The 19,213-nt window shown below is 39.2% G+C and overlaps 1 protein-coding gene across 3 annotated transcripts in view; it reads right to left on the bottom strand.

Moving 5' to 3' along the window:
* Positions 1-19,213, bottom strand: part of NRXN3 (neurexin 3) — a gene marked incomplete at its 5' end in the record, with an annotated part of 932,654 nt that overhangs the window by 556,234 nt on the left and 357,207 nt on the right. For all 3 annotated transcript variants that reach the window (XM_084286893.1, XM_084286894.1, XM_084286895.1), the window contains one exon: positions 4,214-4,333. In XM_084286893.1, the coding sequence (XP_084143019.1) occupies positions 4,214-4,333 (120 nt within the window). The remainder of the gene's footprint in view (positions 1-4,213; positions 4,334-19,213) is intronic.

Here is a 19,213-nt window from a genome sequence, read left to right on the forward strand (position 1 = left end):
GATTCTAATTACTGCACAGGTAACTTAATTTTAGAACATTAGTTTTGTGAAAAACTAACACCTAGATAAAGACCTGAATTGATGGTCCCAGTGGGCTACAGACAGGAAGGATTTATCAGTAATACCCTGCATGACTGCATCTACTGGTCAATTAGTGTATATACATAACTTGACCAGCCACAGAAGGAGGTATATCTGAATCACTGGGATTATACCTGAGTCTTGCTGACCCCCATACCTCAGCTCTGGGAAATTACTATTTTTTTTATTATTTATTTTTTTCATTTCCCCAAGACAGATCCACTGGGATTTAGAAGCATTCTCACCTTATCTACTATCTCCTGAAGTCTCCTGCTTTTTCTTACCTAAATAGTTCCCAGGCATCAGAAAGAAAAAAAAAACAACACCATACTGGTAGGCCTTTTGTGACTTTTCCTGTCTGCAACATGCCTTTTTCCACTGAGGATAAAAGTGAAGCTAGAAATGTTTACAAGATGCTTGGATGATCCTAAATCTTGGTATATAAAGAATCAGATTAAGTGAACTGATAGCCTTTCTTGCTTAGGCCCTCTTGAACATTACATATTTATTTCACCTCTCATGACCAAATACAAAGTGTATATATACTTTATACTTTGTAAAAACTTGATCACATTTGGACAAAGGCAGCAAAAAACATTAGGAAAAACTGTTTAAGTATCTACTCCAAATATGAAGATAAAATACTACATAAAATTTATTTTTCACTTACAATTTTAGCAGTAGATCTAAATATACAATTATACAAATTATATAGTGACCCTTGACGTGGAAAGCAACAACCTAAGCACATAGTGCTGGACAAATTTACAAGTAAATAAAATCAGCCACATATTCCTAATTATTCGGAAATTCGAATTGTAGTACCAATACAAATGTTTTTAAATCCTCAAACAGTTCTTTAACAGAGGTATTTTGTTTTGAAAAATGTCAGTTCAAAGGAACTGAAACCGTGTATGAGAAAGCTTGTTTAGACGAACCTCCTGAAATCCACTACTGTGATGATTACAAATTGTTTTAGTGTAAACAAATGAAAATTTAGATTTTTTCCAAGACGAGAGAGAGGTATATTCTTTTTAAAAAATATATATATTAAAAAATAAATAAATCCTACTTCTTTACTTCAAAAGGTTAGAAAACCAAAATGTAGAGATGGGCTGGGGGGAGGTAAAAGGGAGGGGTGTCAAACCTATGAAAGCTGGAGTACACCCAGACACCCAAACCAAAATATAGGGGACGTGAGAAATGGAGTGAGGAAGGATCGAAAAGAAGAGCCCAGGCTTCTAAAGAAGGTAACAAGTGACAATAGTGGAACTGGCTTGAAAAAAATATAGGACTGCTGTGGTAGTACAGATAGAAGTTCAGTGAAAGGCTGAAAAGTGCATGATAACACAAGATCAGAATCAGGACAGAGATGTCTTCTCCTAAAGAACCATGGCGTGAAATCCACTCCCTGTCAGCCCCACATGCAGAGTTCACCTCTCATTCCCCCACCCTGGTCCTTACAGAGTATCACAATCAGCAGCTTGTTGCTCAAGTGGTAGCAGACAGAAGAAATCCCAGCCTCCACTGTGGAATTTGGGTGCTTGTAACATGTTGTAGGGAGGAATAATATGCCTGCTGTACTTACGTCTCATTTATCACTGATATTCTGGGGTTGGTTGTGGGGAGAAGGAGGGAAGGAATGTAGAAGGGTTTTATGATTAGGCAGCAAAATGCTGTCCAGGGAAACTAGATGCTGTCTCTGCCTTAGGTCTCCTGAGGGAAGATACATAATTCACTTCATGACAAATTTTTCACAGGTGGTCATTAATTGTGTAGACCTAGTTCTCCAAGTAGCAGAGTTGAACTAATAGGATCCTATTTACAGACACATTGAATATTTGTGCATGTAAATGACTAAAAATCATGTCAAATTTGTACCAAATACATCCAACTTTAATCTGGTGCACCATTTCCAAATGTGTAAAATGGGGGAAATAACCCTACTCACTTCATGAAACAAACACAGGAATAAATCCAATTACAACTTCTTAGTTCTATGTAAACATATTGATGAGTGGTGCACACACACAAAAAGAAATCGACAGCTCTATATTTAGAGCAAAATTTAGTTGGTGTTCATTATTCCAAACAAGCAATAAGAAAGAAGGTGGCAATCAAATAGGCTGTTTATTTTTACTGAGGGCTCAATTTAGACTTCTGATCATGCCTAAGGACAGCATGAATCCAGTGGAAAAATCTATGTGACCACATCATTTAAGATCTACTCCAGGAAGTGGAATGCAGATTGAACAGAAAGTCTTAACTCTGGCTTTTCTGACTTTTGACTTCCCCACTATGGTATTCTTTAACAGATATTTTTAGCTGTAATGCATCTTTAATTATGTAATTCATATACATATACATATGCACATCCTATTTTAGTATAGGATTGTATCATTATTATTTATAAACTCAGGTTCATGAAAAATAGACTTCAAAAACAGATGGCATTTCTGAGGACTGAGTTGGTAATGTAGAGAGTGCCACCTCATGGTGTTTGCTAAAAAATCGTATCCAGAAGATTTGTTCTCTTAAAACGCAAAAGTAAACAGGATGATGCATTTAGCAGCATATTTCACTAATCCAGAAGCTTCCCTCTTAAATAAATTTTCCCCTTTCCTCCAAGCTACTGTAGATTAAGTCTCTGCCAATTCCTACATGGAAAAGGCATTTTCTTTTTTCTTGCATATTTTTCTGACTCTCTCTTGCAAATTCTCAGCCTAGAGCACAGAATATATTTACCTCAGAGGTAAAATGTACATCAAGATATTTTCCTGTAAACCCGTATCTTTGGGCTTATTTCAAAATCCTGCTCATAGCTTTCCAGATAATCTAATTAACACTTCACCTACAATTAACTGCATTCAACCAGTAGAAAAGAACTTTTTTTTTCTTCCAGAGAGAGGCAGTGCCAGAATTGTATATCCTACGGCAGCCATTCTTTCTCATTGCTTTTCAAGTAGAAGCTAGCAAAGAGGACCTGCAGCATCTGGCGAAACAGCATGGGTCACAACCAAATGAATATACTCAGATCAGTGCTGCCTCCAGAGTTACCATTCTTTGTGATTCCATTATCAGCTTTCAGACTGCTGGTGTTTTCCTCAAACACCCAGTTCCCACAGTTATACACAGCTATGAGAATTTTAAACCACCATTCAAAAAGAGAAAGACGTTTATGGCTTTTGTAGCTGTGGGGAAATGGACCAAAAATATCACCTCTAAAAGCTCTGTAATGAAAACAGATCAGTATAAAGTACCTGGGTCATTTTAATGCAAATCTAACCTGAGACACACTTGTCTTTCTTAGTAGCTGATCTTTTCTTCCCCCTTTCAACTTCATCTCTCTACAAAAAGAATCATAAGCTCAAAAAGCCCTTAGCAAATACAAGAAAAAAAGTAGAACTGTCACACCTTGTATGTCAGAATAAGATACAGAATCATAGAATGCTTTGGGTTGGAATGGACCTTAAAGACCATCTAATTCCAACCCCCCTGCTGCAGGCAGGGACACCTTTTCCACCAGACCCATCCAAATCTCTGGTGAGTTAGGGTCCTCCCTAACCTCTCAAAGGACGTTGGGAGCAAACTGCTCTATTTGTCTTTTCTTCTGGATGGCTCTGAAACACAGACACGGGTAGTTGCAAATAAACTGCAGAGACAGAAATCTATATTCTCTAATACATCTATCAAATATGGTTTTACTGTTGAAGAAAAGTTCGTACAGAGGGAAGGTTTAGAGACCTCTAGCTTTCATTCTATTGCACAGGAAATCACCACCTCTGCAGCTCAGGAATGAGTATACTCACAACATACTCCAAACAGAGCCTGACAAAAGAGGATGTGATGCTCAGCACCTTCGTGCTCCTGGGCATGTGCGAGCTCCTCTATCCCATAATCACATAATTCAGATATTACGATTGTCACAAAAGTTTCTGGAACAGGCTGGGCACAGTTAGCCTCACACAGCTGAACATTAGTTTCAGCATAGCCCTTATAAGTACACAGGAAGTGACTGGGGCAGGGGGAAAAAAAGATACACAAAAACAGAGAAAATGTGTGTAAAGGCAGAGAAGAGGCTGGGAACAGAGACATGAAGGCAATGACCAGAACTTCCATACATCGCACTCACCCTCAGCAACGTCATCATCCACCATCAGCTTCAGGCTCTTTCCACGCCGAACAACTCGAACAGTGTGCCACTCGTTGTCATTAAGTTTCTGCCCAGCATAAAGAGTTTCAGGTCCCTTGCCTGGGGATGGTGATATGCAAGACAGTTAAAGTCAGACCCCAAATTAAGTTTAGTATTTGCCCAACTGGAAAGGTCGCTAAAATCAACCTGGTGTGATACAGGCTAGGAGACCATGTAAGTGTATTACAACCTGCAGTCAACCCTCATCAGGTACCTTCCCAGCTCTGAGGGAGTCAGGGTCATGCTTACTCTCAGAGAAGCGCATTGGTCCTCAGAGCCCAGTGGTCACACACCTCTTAAAAGAGGCAGAAATCTCTCTTATAGTATGGCACTCATTTCCAAACATAGCACTGTACTGGGCATTACAGTATTAGAAAAACAAACTGGTGACAGAAATAACACTAGAGCAGAGACAGCATTTTACACATATTACTTTTTTTTTTTTTTTTTTTTTTTCCTCCTAAGAGCCTTCATTTACAACAGCTGCAAGGTGCTTAGGATTCTTTTCAACTTTAATTACACTGGTCTCCTAACACTTAGGTATAAACGCCAGGCTGGTTTCAGTCTTTCAGTCCCCAAAAATAAAAATAAAAAAAAAAAAACACCCAAAGAAACAAACAATAATAATAAAGACAGAAAGGCTTCCAAACACCACTCACCACCTGGCCGATTCCTCTAAGGTTGTTTCACAAAGCATCCTGGCCATACCCACACAGGGTGCTTACTGGGCCCCCTGAACTTCATGTCACCATAGGTAAAGAGGAGCCCTTTCCCCTCCAAAAAGTTAAGCCGCAGTTGTCCTTGCAAGCAATGCTCCTAGAAGAACAGCATTGGTGCTACCCGTATTTGTCCGTTTTTGCTGCTTACCCATCACAGTTGACAGGTAATTACTTAAAACATTAATTGTTCAGATTACAGGACTGGAACACCTCGCTCCTGTCAAATAGTAAGTGAAGAATAGTGTGTGCTAAATTAAAACTGTCTATGCTCATTTCTGTACAGTACTCAGCTTTTTTTTTTTTTTTTTTTTTTTTTTTTTTTGGACATAGATATATCAGAGAAGTATCAGAGAAATGAAGCAGGAATTGTTGCTCATCAGGTCTGGGCCCATTGCCCAAAATGGCAGAAGAGGAAACCCAAAAAAGGAAAAGCTACACCAGAGAAATAGGACAGGGACAATACTAAGAGCCACTACAGCTCACCTTACTGCACTGGTAAAACCAGATATCAGATACACAGATTATTTCTCCATGTTTGTTCAACAAAAATCCATTTTTTATTCAGATACTTTGAGCTGGTTACCACACAGTCCACCTTCACTGAAAGAGTACCCATCTCCAAGCAAAGCTCTGCACAAGGGAGATGTACCCACTCTGATCTGTGTTGTGGTGCTGACTAACAAGTAAGAGTAGCATGTTACAGAGTGAGACAGAATTGAAGAGGTAGAAATCATACCCAAGGACAGTAGGCAGCCCCCAGTGTGCATGCTGCCTAATTAGCAACATTATTGTAACTGCACCTTACTAAGGGGGATGCGGGCAAAGAAAACGTCTCATTTAGCTAGGATACAACATGGTAGGGAAACCTTACAGAATGAGATGACAGCAGCATGAATATTACATCTCTCAATAAGGGATCACACAGTTCATGTTAACAAAAAGGGAGCTCAATTCGCTTTCAAATAAAGCCAATTGCTAACCAATTTTACCACAGAGCAAGAGGAAAAAAAAAAAAAAAAACCTCTTTGCGAAGTGCCTGGAAAAAAAAGTCATCCATAGATTTAAGAGGATAGGGAGTCATATACTGTAATTACAGACAATACCTCCTTGATAGGAGTCCCATAACCTCTGCAGATTTCCCACCTGTGTGCTAAAGGCAGACTGCACCACAAATGCAAACCTGACAGCTAGGTCATAGCCACAAAGTTTAACTTGTCTGTATCAACAGAACTTAAACTCCATTTAACGAAGTCCAAGAAAGTTATGCTAGATGTACATCAGTGGGAGCAGATACTGTCCCTGAGAGCATGTTACAAATGGATGCACCCGGACAGCCTGGAAAGGTAATGCCTACGTGAGAGCACACTGCAGCAGTTACTGTAGTTACACACAGCCACTTCCTCGGCCTAAATGAACCCCCTACCTGTGTGTTTTTGTAACACTACCTGACTTCAGGCAAACTGCAGGCAAAACGAGAGCAGCAAATGGCTTCACAGTGACCTTTTCCACAGGATGACTGTGGCTGCTAGGGCTAAACCGAGGGAAGGAGCCAGGTGGGCTGACTTGGCTGACCTGAAAACACAACGCTTTCTGCACAGCAGCTCTGTGCTCACCATGGATCAGCCACTCCAAGTGCTTGACCTCTTTGTTACCCCCTTTCAACCCCAGACTCACAAATAGGAGTCAGCAAAAAAGAGCTGCTTTGGCTTGCCATTACTAACTTGATGCCCACTGTAACTCTTTCAAATGAAAATTGTGACAGTAACAGAAGCTGACTAGATTCACAGAAAATGTACCTTAACCAATTCAGAAATAAATTAATATGAATTTCAAGGCCTTCCAACTTCTTTCCAAATGAATGAGGTTGTCTACAAATGAGATTCCTATTTAGAAGTGGTTAATAGTTTGTGCTAATAAATTTGAAAAGCAAGCACAGCAAAATAAATGATTCCACATTTACTAGTCTGTCTTGATCATGTCTTGATCAATTTAATATTTAATCCATCAAGAAAATTTAAAATACTTTTGTTTATGCACAAGTCTTCATTTTGTATGGAATAACAGGCATGAGCTTCTTTTGGTAGGGTTACCCAAACAACATGTACCAAAAAACATGTGTACTTGGGACTGCTCAAGAGCATTCAGCAGATGTGAAATTCAGACGAGCACTTCCAAAAGGTATTTTTACTCCATTCAAACTGTTTTGTTTTCACATGCTTTGAAGACATTTCTGCAGCAGGTGGGTTGACCCCAAAAAAAAAAACAGCAAAATTGTGCCTGCATTTTTCAGTTGACAGTGTGCAAATGAATTGCTGCTCCCTGAGTGAACTCCCACTGAACTCAAAGCAGTTCAGCAACTGCACTGGGGGATTGCTACCTCTGGGTGCCAAGCCTCATCTCACTGAGCAGGATGACTGCGTGTGCTGCTACCATACAGTCATATGTGGTCAGCTTTTAAAAAAGAGGACTTGAAGACTTCTGATCCAACACTTGTGGCTGCTGCGGAATAAAAAGAAATAGTCCATGTGTAGGGGTGAGGATCAAGTGCTCTCCCTGAACATGCAGTAAGGCATTTGTATGGTCTTACAGCTAAACGCAGCAGCAAGTGTTCGGCCAAGGAAGACAGATTTCCCCCTTCAAGCTGTCCTGCACCTCTCTCACCATTCATCTATAATGCAGGTGTAGGAAGTGGCAAAGCAAAGGTTAGCTGGACAGAGAAGAAAGTCAAAGATGTGAGTCTTCCCCTCGTGCAACAGTCTTTTATCATAAAAGACAAGGAACCAGAAAAAGAGGCAGCAGTGTTAGAAGTTGGGTGCCTGGCAACACTTTCTATTTATAATGCTTCTGATGAGATAGCAGCTGGGCATTAAGCAATTTTTGCATTTTGTTTCATTTCTGAGTGAGAACAAGATGTAACATAACAGGGAAAAAAAAATTGCTACTTTCACAATAAATTAACTATTAAGCTAACAGAGTCTTGCCCACCCTGAGAACACGTGTCTCTGGCCTTCTTGGTCATTCCACCCCCCTAATGACCTCTAATGAGTAGCATATCACTCAAGTGAGCACTATCCTCATGAAGCAGGCTAGTGTGTATTCCTTCAGTGTAGGGGCAAACACTACTTTATCAGAAATCCACCTGCAGTTCAGGCTTCCTGAGCAAAGATTCCTTGACTCAGCTGCCACAGCTCCTCCTTACCACCTTGTAAATCATCTGAAATCTTGTCAATAAGCATGCACATTGCATTTATATCAAATAACTAGTATATGCTTTCAAACAGAGAAACTCATTCTGGTCAGCCCAGGATGTCCATTTTTTTATTTCTCTAGCATAGGTACACTGTTGCTAATTAATAGCTTGGCCCCACTAGACTATGTAAGCAGCAAGAATAGGCATGATGAAGTATAAACAAAAAGAAATTCATGCTCTCTGAAAAAAAATGTTGCTTTCCATCTGGCCCCAAGAGCTTGCTCATTTAGAGCAAATAACCCGTCAGAGGGCTGCATTTAAAATCGTAGCTCAGAAAGCATCAGCTGTTTTGGCTACCAGCACACAGAATTTCCCTACTCTGAAATGCAAAGGAGAAAGAAGGTTAATCCTCTCACCATTTTCTCACAGGTGGATCAAAGAGCATGCCTTTACTCTCAGTGCAGGCTGTCATTATCTGATCCATTTATATGATTAAAACAGACTTCATGAAACAAGGCTATCTTCATTACTGCACACCTTATCGAACATTACAGAAGAGGTCAAACATATCAAAAGACAACCAGAAAGGACATTGTCAGACTGATGAGAATGAGAAAGGCTCTTCCTCATTACAGTTACAACAATAAATTCTACAGTGGTAAATAATACTTTGAGAGATGACCCACAGTAATAATAGAAGCTTTTATTTAAAAAATAATAATTTATTTAGAATGCTCAGCTGCTATCAAAGCTTTGTTCGTTGGCAGTAGACTTTTTTATGTCTGTTTTATACAGGGCAACATTGCTCAAAAACGCCATCAGCATCCCAAGGGAAGGATGAGGGTTTTTTTTTTTTATTTATTTTTTCCTCTTGCTCTGCCTTCTAGAGATGGACAGTAAGGTTGTTTTTACCCACATGTTAACATAACATTATTCACTGTGAAAAACTTGTGCACAGGTCTGTGAAACATGAGAATGAATCATGAGACAACCTGGACAGATTCCCTCGAAGCTTTCAGGAAAAAGGACCAAGCCCAGTTAGACCTTATTCAGCTATTCCTTAAATATTTAGATGTGGCTAGCAGAACTGCAGAGTGGTTGCCTTCATTGCAGCCCCAAGAGTGTGACACTGAATGGTCATGTTACAAAGCCAAAGGAAAGAACTGGAAAATTTTTATGATGAACATAATAATGAACATTAGGCAGCCAGTTACTGCAATATCACTTGAAGATGCTACAGCAAGATGTCAAACTCTATTTCCATATATATTTTCCAATACAAAAATTCCCAACCTTTTTTTTCACCCCAAATGATATTAACATTTTAAAGATATAGGCTTTATATACGCTGAATATATATAGCATATATATATATGAATATAGCAATGTACATGAAATAATTACGCAGAATGTTATGCAATATCTACCATATTGTCCTATAAAATATAAAACCTTTTTTTCATTATTTTTTCAAAAGATGGGCAAAAGAAACTCTAGGCCCAAAGATACTCAGCTACAATTTCTAGAGACAGTTTCAATTAAGGCAAAAAGGAATCAGATGTGGGTGCAAAGATAAAGCAGCTGCCACATGTTCTCACCCCTTTATGACTTCACAAAATGTGAAGAGTTCCTAAAGAGGGCAGGGCAAACATTAAAATACAAGCAGGGCCCAAAAGGATATCTGGCAGCTGCCATGGAAACCTTCAGTACATTTTGGTTTTGGATTAATATAAATAGTATGAATTTTGTTGGTGTTTTCAGGTAGCAGTAATATTGACAAGAAGTTTTTGACTGACATCTGCTGTCCAACTCAGGAGCATTGTTAATTGCTAGGAAACAACTGGCAACCCCAGACTCTCGGCATATTGCAGACATAAGTAGATAACTCGGTCAAATTAACACTTTCACATACATACACATTTGTTTTGCTCATATACAGGTTTTAGAATTCCCATTTTCAAGGCTGCTAACAAGGAATAAAGAGTTTCACTTCCCTGCAGTACCTTCAACCAGGCTACCTTACCTGTACCGGGCTTTTCATTTCCTCAAGGAACACGATCATCTCCAAGTATTACAATAAGTTAAACAAAACATAACATACATTAAAAAAACTACTTTTAGCAGGCTTTACAGAGAAGTTGTTTACACCTGCACAGAGCAGCTTCACTGGGAAATCAATATACTTGAACATGGTTTACACCAGTCTACCCAGAAACCAAGTTTAATTACTTACATTTGTACAGCAATATAAAAGTGCATATACAAAAACCTTTAGATGTCCCCTGAATCAGTTATCCTCATAAAAGCAAATGAGAATCCCAACCCCAGCAGCCAAACTCATTAAGTGCATGAAATTTATTCAGCAAATAAATCAAAAGTAGCAAGACTATTCTACTCGTTCTTTCAGAAACATACCTCTGGGTCCCTAGAAACTCAATGAAAAATAAGTTAAGCTAGATTTAGTTCTTCGGATACCAAGTATTTTAAAAAGCCTTAAAAAAAAAAAAAAACTAATTAAATACATATGTATACATACATACACACAAGCACATACATATGTTCCTTGCTTTTTTATAAATACTGGTAGCACCACTATGGATGACTATTGCTTTCTTTTATAGGCATCCTAGCCAGTAGCTGTATTAAGACTCAGATGGATGCAAGCAGCATTTAACATGAAAACAGCTTGCTCAGAAGGCTCTCAAACAACACAGTGCAGAAATTATGTTGTGTGTCTTCCACTCAGTATGAAAAAAGCTTGTGATTAAGAATGAAAAAAGGAGACAGTCTGGTCACGTACATGGTACAGGTCACACACCTGGCACAGACTGTGCTTGTGCCGTTTTTCCACCAAGGGCAGTGGGTCATTCCCCTTGTTTGCCTCAATTTCAGTCCTGTTGTATTTAATGTTTCTAGAGACTATGTAACTACTGCATGTGTCTACCAAAGAATGTTTTTTAAAAAGACACCAAGGAAACATTTGTGTTAACCATCATTGGGAAGGATCAGTTTTCGGATTAAATGGGAGAGTAGAAATGAAAGAAGTTTTTAATGTTTTTTTTTTTTTTTTTTTAAAAAAAACATATATATTAATTTTCTATTCAAGATACTAATTTTTAATGATAGCAGATGGCTTCCCATTCTTAGCAGAAAAGTTATTTACTGGGGAGTTATTCCCACTTCTAAGGAAAGCGATTTATATTTCTAACTAGTGAGGTCAAAAAAGGATGTGTAAGTACAAAAAAAAAAAAAAGCATTCATGCTTTTAAAATTAAGATTTACAACAGTTTAATTAAATTAACTTCAAAGTGAGCTCAGTCAGACTGTCTTTACCTTCATCTTTAGTTAGGACTGTGGCACAAAGCACTCGAGCCACAACACAACATCCTTCTGCTCCCGATCGATGAGAACAACCGAAACATCAGGGTCGGTGCAAAGAACTCAGAAGATGCTATATCGTGACTGATCCGCAGTTTGCCTAAGGAAATACTTGTACGTGCCATACTGACAGAGCACAGCTCAGGAGATCTGTCTGTGGATGCATGGCAGGCAGGGAGGCAACCAGGGAGCAGCTTCCAATGCAGCCACTGCAGAGCAGCCACCAGAGGGCAGCGCCCGGCCTCACGAGGTGGTAAGGCAGGACGGGACTGCTGCTGAAATAGTTACCTTACTATTATGCACACATTTTTGCAGACCACAACAGTAATAAAGAGGTAAAGAAATCCTGTTTTAAGCCAGCTTTACATTTGATTAGCTTTCTGCTGATGCAGTGCTAGTCAAAGCAAGCCTCAGGCATAATGAGCACAGAGAGCGAATTCTTCTGTTTACTCCTGGGCAGAAATAATAGTATGGGTACCCAAACCGTACAGCTTCTCACTAATCTCCTCAATTGGTTGCTCAGTTCATCTGTGTCTCAAACAGTAAGGTAATTACAGTTTCTCCTCATGTTTAGTTTCACGTCTCCCCACAAATGCTACAAAACAAGAATCAATGATAGTGAGAAAAAGATGCTGGAGGCGAGGCTGAGACAACTGGAGTGAGCCTCACCACATAGCTCACAGGCGTGCACATAATGGAAATCTGACTGCTTACTGCCTAGACAAGTTTCGAACTACTCCAAGGGAAAAACACATGAATGAAATGTATGAGCCTCCACAACAAGTATCCCCAAAAGCTCTTTGCTGCTGTTACATTAGTAAGGAACTCCATTACAAGAGGCTGCAGAAGCCCATGTCATCTCGTGTGGTGAGCCTTCTCATAGTCTAACGGCTCTTACTACTTCATTGGAAGGAATTATTTGAATTCTGGAATTATCTGATTGTGGTCAGAGCTTTTGTGCTTTGCTGTGTGTGGTGATTTTTTTTTTCCCTAAGTATTATAGCAGCTACTTATCATCTAAGTCTGAGAAGTGAGGAGATCAGAAAGCAAGACAAAGCAGCTGAGATGGGGAAAAATACAGGAATAGCAGTACAGTGCCTCCCAGTAATGGTACGTGTGTGTTTCAGCAAGGGATCAAAGACCACTTTAACAGCAGGGTAGCATCTTTGTTCCCCTCTCCTAGAGCACAAAGAAACGGCAAGGACAGGGGCTCCTCTTCCCAAAGACATGGTTGAACAGATGGTTGAGTCAGAAGGATAAAAAAACAAAAAAAAAAACAAAAAAAAAAAAAAACAAAAAAAAAAAAAAAAAAAAAAAAAACAGGTCTTTGGAGCTCCAGTCCCAAACATTACTTAAAGAAAGCTGTTTAAGGAACACTGTGACCCTCATTAGCTGTGTAGTATCAGAGCAGAAGACACTCCTGCCACAGAGCACTTCATTATTCAAATACCAAGGGCAAAGACCAGAGGCACTGAACATACAAAGGACCTACATTTTTCATTTCAGGTACCTCTGTGGCACCCATATGCCTGAGGCATTACATGTGCATGCGAGTTCTCTCTGGTTGCTACAACTATTACATGACCTAGCTTCAGGCCCCTCCAACAGCATAACAGTCAGCATCATTAAAGTTATGTCCAGCTACAATTACAAAACCACCAGGATTCATCATGTCCAGGCAGTGGAAAGCCTTGCATGCACTCTTGAGGTTTAGTTCCCTTTCCGCAATGCTGCCTCTTTACTGAAGTCCACCACTTATTTCAACCTATGGTGCCAACCAAAGTTTTAAAATTCTCTGTTGGCTATTAGCCAGTATTTATATCTGAGAACCCCAGACATACCGTGAGGTAGAACATCCTACATGTATGCGTATAAATCATATTACCAACAAATGCAAATAGCAACCCAAAACCACAAGTGGAGACCTTGCATTTTCAGATGTTAACATTAAACCACATGTTACTGATAGTTCACATCAGTCCCCTTTTCCTCACTGAGAAACTCTGGTGGAGAAGGATGGTAAGTGGCATTTCAACCTCCAGGCAAGAGACTCCTACTTTTGCTTAAGGAGCTATCAGGGAAAGATCACAATCACTAGCTTCTGGAAAGCTGAGAGATCAGCAGTGCAAACTGAAGTGTTTAATGTGAAAGACATAAAGCCTATCTCAAAGAGTTATCTTCCACGTGAAATGGAATAGAGCCCTTAGCTGCTGTTATCTTTTGAAGAGTCATTGACTACTTTTCTGGCCCTTAAGTAGAAATGGTTAGTACAAGATAGTAACCACATGGCAATACATCTGATGCTATCCTACCTGAAATCATCTTGGTATTCCAGGTAGACAGAGCATTGCTATGTACTTTATTATTTAAGGGAAACTGTTTCAGTAACGACCATGTTTCCAGCTTATATACAAGATAACTATGACCCAATAAAAACACAATGGGAAGATTTTACTAAATTGTCCTATACAGAGATATGGAACAGTCTCTCCAAACATCCCCTTGTCCTTTCTCTTCTTGAGTTGCAAGCCAAACCCTTTTTTGGTTTGTTTTGCTGCTGTCCTCTAAGTCTTTCATTTACATTTCAATATTTATAGGGTTCCTCATTTCTTCAGGACACTACAATGTTAATGCATCCTTTACAAAACCGGGGGATACTGCTGACCATGTTTTATGAGGCAGAAAATGAGGCCAAGTTGTGGTGCCCAAAGTGTCACAGCACGAGCTTGGATCCTCTTGAATAAATATTCTCCTTTCCCTTTCACACGTTTTGCAAAACAGTTATCAAACCTGATTGGCATTTGGAAGCCATATCTACACTTACTACCGACTTTAAGACTAAACATGTGCCGAGCGCCCATGAGAGAAGCTGTTTGGAAATCTAGCATCAAATAATATATTTCATGCTATTTAACCCTTTTGCTTCCAAAACCCTATCAGCAGGGGGTCACAATACATACTGCCAAAAGAATTGGAACCTTGCTAGCAGAAAGCCACTCAAGTCACAGCAACAAGATTTGTATCACCAATGGAAATCAGATACTTACAGACATCACCAATCTCCAGTCCACTGGAAGCATACACTTGTCCCCTTCACCTGAACTGAGAAACAATGATGAGGAGACTGACAAGCATTACTTAGACCTGCAGGCAAGAGGCTCTTGGTTTAGCTTATGGAGCTATCAAGGAAGGATCATATGCTTCTGGAAAGCTGAGGGATCAGCAGTACAAACTGAAGGATAGTTGAGGATTTACAGATAAAGATGACATCTCAGGCAAGTATTGAGAAATCCTTTGAAATTCAGATTTTAAAGTCACAGCTTTCATGTCAGCTAAGGAGTGTGTAAAGGAAAAAATACACTGGGGAAAAAGGGAAATGGATGGTAAAGCTAAGCCTACGTGTCTTTAAACACATCCACACCTCTCTGCCCCCAGAGCTCCCAATGACAGTTTCCAATACCCAAAGTGATGCTATCCTTCTTCTCAAACGTATCACCTGAGTCACTTAATTTCATGCGTATGCCCTCATACAAACCTTATATATTTCATACTACAGCCATTTGTAAGCCTGTTATCACTAGAATTAAATAGGATTGCACCAGACACTTAATTGGAAGGAAGCATCCTGAAACAGCTGAGGAAAGATGAGGCAGAAGCCAGCAGATCTCTTCCCACCAGGAAGTAGACTGTAACAGTACTGTTAGTATCTTGGGTCTCCTTTTCTTGCTCAGCACACAGACAAGATCACACTCATATTCAAAAGAGAAGATCTTTTACAGAGAAAAAGAAAGATTCTTGTTTAATGCACAGATAAGGACACAAGCACAAGGAAAAAAAAAAAGAGGTAAACTTCTTGAGATCAGCCGATATCTGGGTGTGTTAGTTAGCTTTTTCAATTACAAGGTTTATTAATTCTTACATACCACATTTAAAAGAGCAGTAGTACCCAGCATTGTAAAGACACTGAAGGAAAAAAAAAAATCTAGTTGTGCTGGGATTACATATTAGTTCAAGCTGTTCCAGAGGCACTTAAGCAATAAGACTGTTTGACTATCAAGCAATAGAATACATTAGCCTCTGGCTAAGTTGTACAAAGAGGAGAATTTGATTAATGGCATAAGCTGGTCAAACATCTCTCTAGCACTTTCATTTCCCACTGAAAGCTTACTGACAAGTGTATTCAGTTTCCACTGTAAATTTGGAAAGACAGAATTTTAGTCTGTGAAAAAGGTTACTTCTCCATGTTGCATTTTAAAAGACACACAAAAACACCACCAGCACAGCCTTGTTATTTCTTCATGCTGCTTGTTAGGGAAGGAGGTAGGGGTTATTACAGGGATGGGTACATTAGACACGCCTCTCCCCCATGCATTTTTCCCCTTGACGTCTATTTCTAGCCAGTGAACAGCTGGTGTCCTGAATTGTTGAACAAACCGTTATTTCTTAGTTCTGTCCTTCACAGGAGCACTGTGAAACCCATGCATTCATGAGCAAGCTTCATGAAATTGTATAAAACCTGATTGGAATGAACCGATGTTTTAACACCACTACCATTTACATAGGCCACACATTTAACAGACCCAAGTTTGGAGAATGAAGATCAGACTTCAGAAGGTTCCCGTTACCAAATCTAGAAATGTACTTATTCTTCAGGAGTCAGGTTTTACAGAAGTAAAAACTGGAATCTGTAAGCATTACACTTGATCTCACCTAATTCTTCTGAAATCAAGCACTGTGTAATACTCTGCAGAACCGTAGGCCAAGCTTTTCTTTTCTTCTTCAATAGTATTGCTAATTAATGGTTTAGATCAATGGATCCTAAACTATTCTCTCACTAGTTCGTAAATTCATACCAAGTATAACATTTCCAGTTAGTCTGATAATGATCTGGATGGCCTATATGAAACTGATGGCCAAGAAATTTTCCCTACTTGACTGGGATTTATCACTTAATGGTTAAGGGAACCACAGAAGACTGCTTAGAAAATACTAATCTGAGTGCTCTGCATCTGGGTGATACTCTCACAGATTGAGTCTTAACATCCTATTCTCTATTTCAATTGCTGGTGACATATCCTAGCAAAGTACTTCAGCGTCTGGAAGACAAATCTAACGTCTTCCCGTCGTCTATTTGCTGTACACCAAAAGAGGGAAGGGAAAGAAGGTGAAGAAAAGAAACAAGTTTGAAACCAACATCATCTAGCTGTTCTGTAAACAACAACAAAGAACCAAGCAAAAACCCCAAACCCCAAGCCAAGAACACTTCTGACCGCTAAATAAAAATATTTCAACATCACACACATTGCTTTATTATTTGTTAATGCACAGGTCTAACACCGATGCCTCACTGTTCGCCCCCCTCCCACCTTTTAGGAGAGGGAAGAAAAATGAAGTTCTGACCCATTTTCACTGCAAAGATTAACAATCTCACATTGAGAGCAGCTCCGTTCTAATAAAATAAGCCTCAAAGTCAATGATTGCTGAATTTTCAGAGGTGCTGAATGGGAACAGTAAAGCACACTGCTCTTGAACATTAGCAAAGTACATACATTTAAATCCTCAGTAAATGACAGAGCACTGCTATATTTCATCTCCAACTTTACAAGAAACAAATATTTACAGATACAGCTTTTATTCGCTTTCAAGTCCAGTTTTAAAAGATAGCTAAGAATTTGTGTAATTAAGAGCATGCTTAAAACCAAATGGGTAAAAAGAAGTTTTACCTATAAAGCAAACCGTTTGTACAACCCTGCAGGCAACTGGGTCACTTTTAACATCACTTAATGCTGCCATGGTAATTTCAATAAGGTAGAGTGTAAAAGAAGTGCCAGGAGCTACTGCAATGAGTTGGAAATAAAGGACTTCTAATTTCTCATTCAACTTCAGTAGCATTGCCAAACAAAACAGCTTCTAGTTTTATACCAAAACTGACTTTCAATGATGTATCAAATGCAGGCACGTGGTTTCATGCAAAGAACAACGAAAAGCGTATTTGTATCAGTACACCAACACTGGACAACCATCTGGATCAGCAAATTTACTTTTATATTTATAGTCAACTTAGCAAGAGCCACATAGTCAAAAACGATGCACAAAACATCTGTTCTCCCATCCACACAAAGAAATATTCCCTCAGCATATACACAAATGGAATCTGAAAATGCACCTTCTCTGTGAATTTCCTCTTTGAGTCACATCTGATTAGCTACTGCAGAATGCTAGCTGACAGAAAAATAATGCTGTATGTATTTTTGATTATGACATTAAGGCGAATATGCAAACATATGCACAGAAGAGTTGGACCAGAGAGGTGCTGCCACAGCACAGATCACATTTGGCACTGAGGAACAGAGGAACACAAAGAACAGGAGGCTGCTTTGGTTCAGTGAACAAATTGGAAACATCAGAGGAAGGAAAACAAAAATCACTTCAGGCCAGTCTGAAAATGTCCTTGTTTTTTTTTTTTTTTTGATCAAAACTTGCCCCCTCAAAAGACAACTTCAGAAACACTTCTGCTTGGAGTTTATAAAAGTCAAAACTGAAAAGGGCTGAAGCACTCAGTCACTGCCTTCTGAGCTGTGGTAGTCAGTGACAAGGTCTGCCCCCAGGCTTACAAAGTTCCCGACATACATAAATTTACAGGATCAGAGAGGTTGCATCCAAATGTACTACGGGATTCAGCTGCTGCCAATGCAAGAGCACCTACCACCACCTTTGAAAGGTTGCAGTGACAGAAGAAGGTCCAAAGTGACAATTTCATTATTACTATTTTTTTTAAGCTGGCCTTGGTTTGAGCCATGAGTTGGACTGGAGACTTCCAGATATCCCTTTCCAACCCAAACTGTTTTGTGAAAACATTTTGTTCCACTGGTAACCAAAAGTTGTATTTTCACTGACTGGGAAAAGAGATAATTTTAGAATAAATTTAATTTTGAGACATTGTTAAAAATGAGAAGTCAACATATTTTTATATTAAATGTCATAATATTTATGTTTGCCATTTTCTTTTTCATAAGCACTTGCCAACTCCAAACTAAATTCACAAATAGATCCAGTCAACATAAATCTGCACTTTTCAGCTAATAAACTGTTCAAATGAAAACACTTCATCTAGTTCTACTTGGCAGCTTCTTTCAGCAGTACTACTGCTGAGAAAAATACAGAATATTTTTTGAGAAAAAGTTCTATTCAGAGAAGCTGCATATAAAGTTAACCACTTCATGCAAAGCCTATGGACTAATGTCCTTATTTACCAGTATCTATTTAGCTAATCTACCAACACAAAAATGTACTTTTCAGACATCAAAACCAACCCCACAAGCCTGTATTATGATCCAAGATGACTGGTCCCATAAATTAAGGTCTATGAACTTCAGCTGACCAGTAGCCACCTTCTGTATCGAAATTTTTCCTTTGCAATGTATCCTTCAAAAGGTATGGGTCTTTACAGTATAATATTGTATAGTGCAATACCTACAGAAATAGGTTTTTACCTATAAACATCAGTAATCAGAGGGAGCTGACCCTTACCATAATGACCTTGGTTCTTCTGGACTTAATACAGAGAGACTTGTCCAAGTGCTTCCCACACTCCCCATCCTCAGGGGAGGCCAAGTCTCCCCCGAACAAGCAGTCCCACGAAGTTACCCACGT

Source organism: Netta rufina (genome assembly GCF_964035555.1).
Source record: "Netta rufina genome assembly, chromosome: 5".
Classification (NCBI taxonomy): Eukaryota; Metazoa; Chordata; class Aves; order Anseriformes; family Anatidae; genus Netta; species Netta rufina.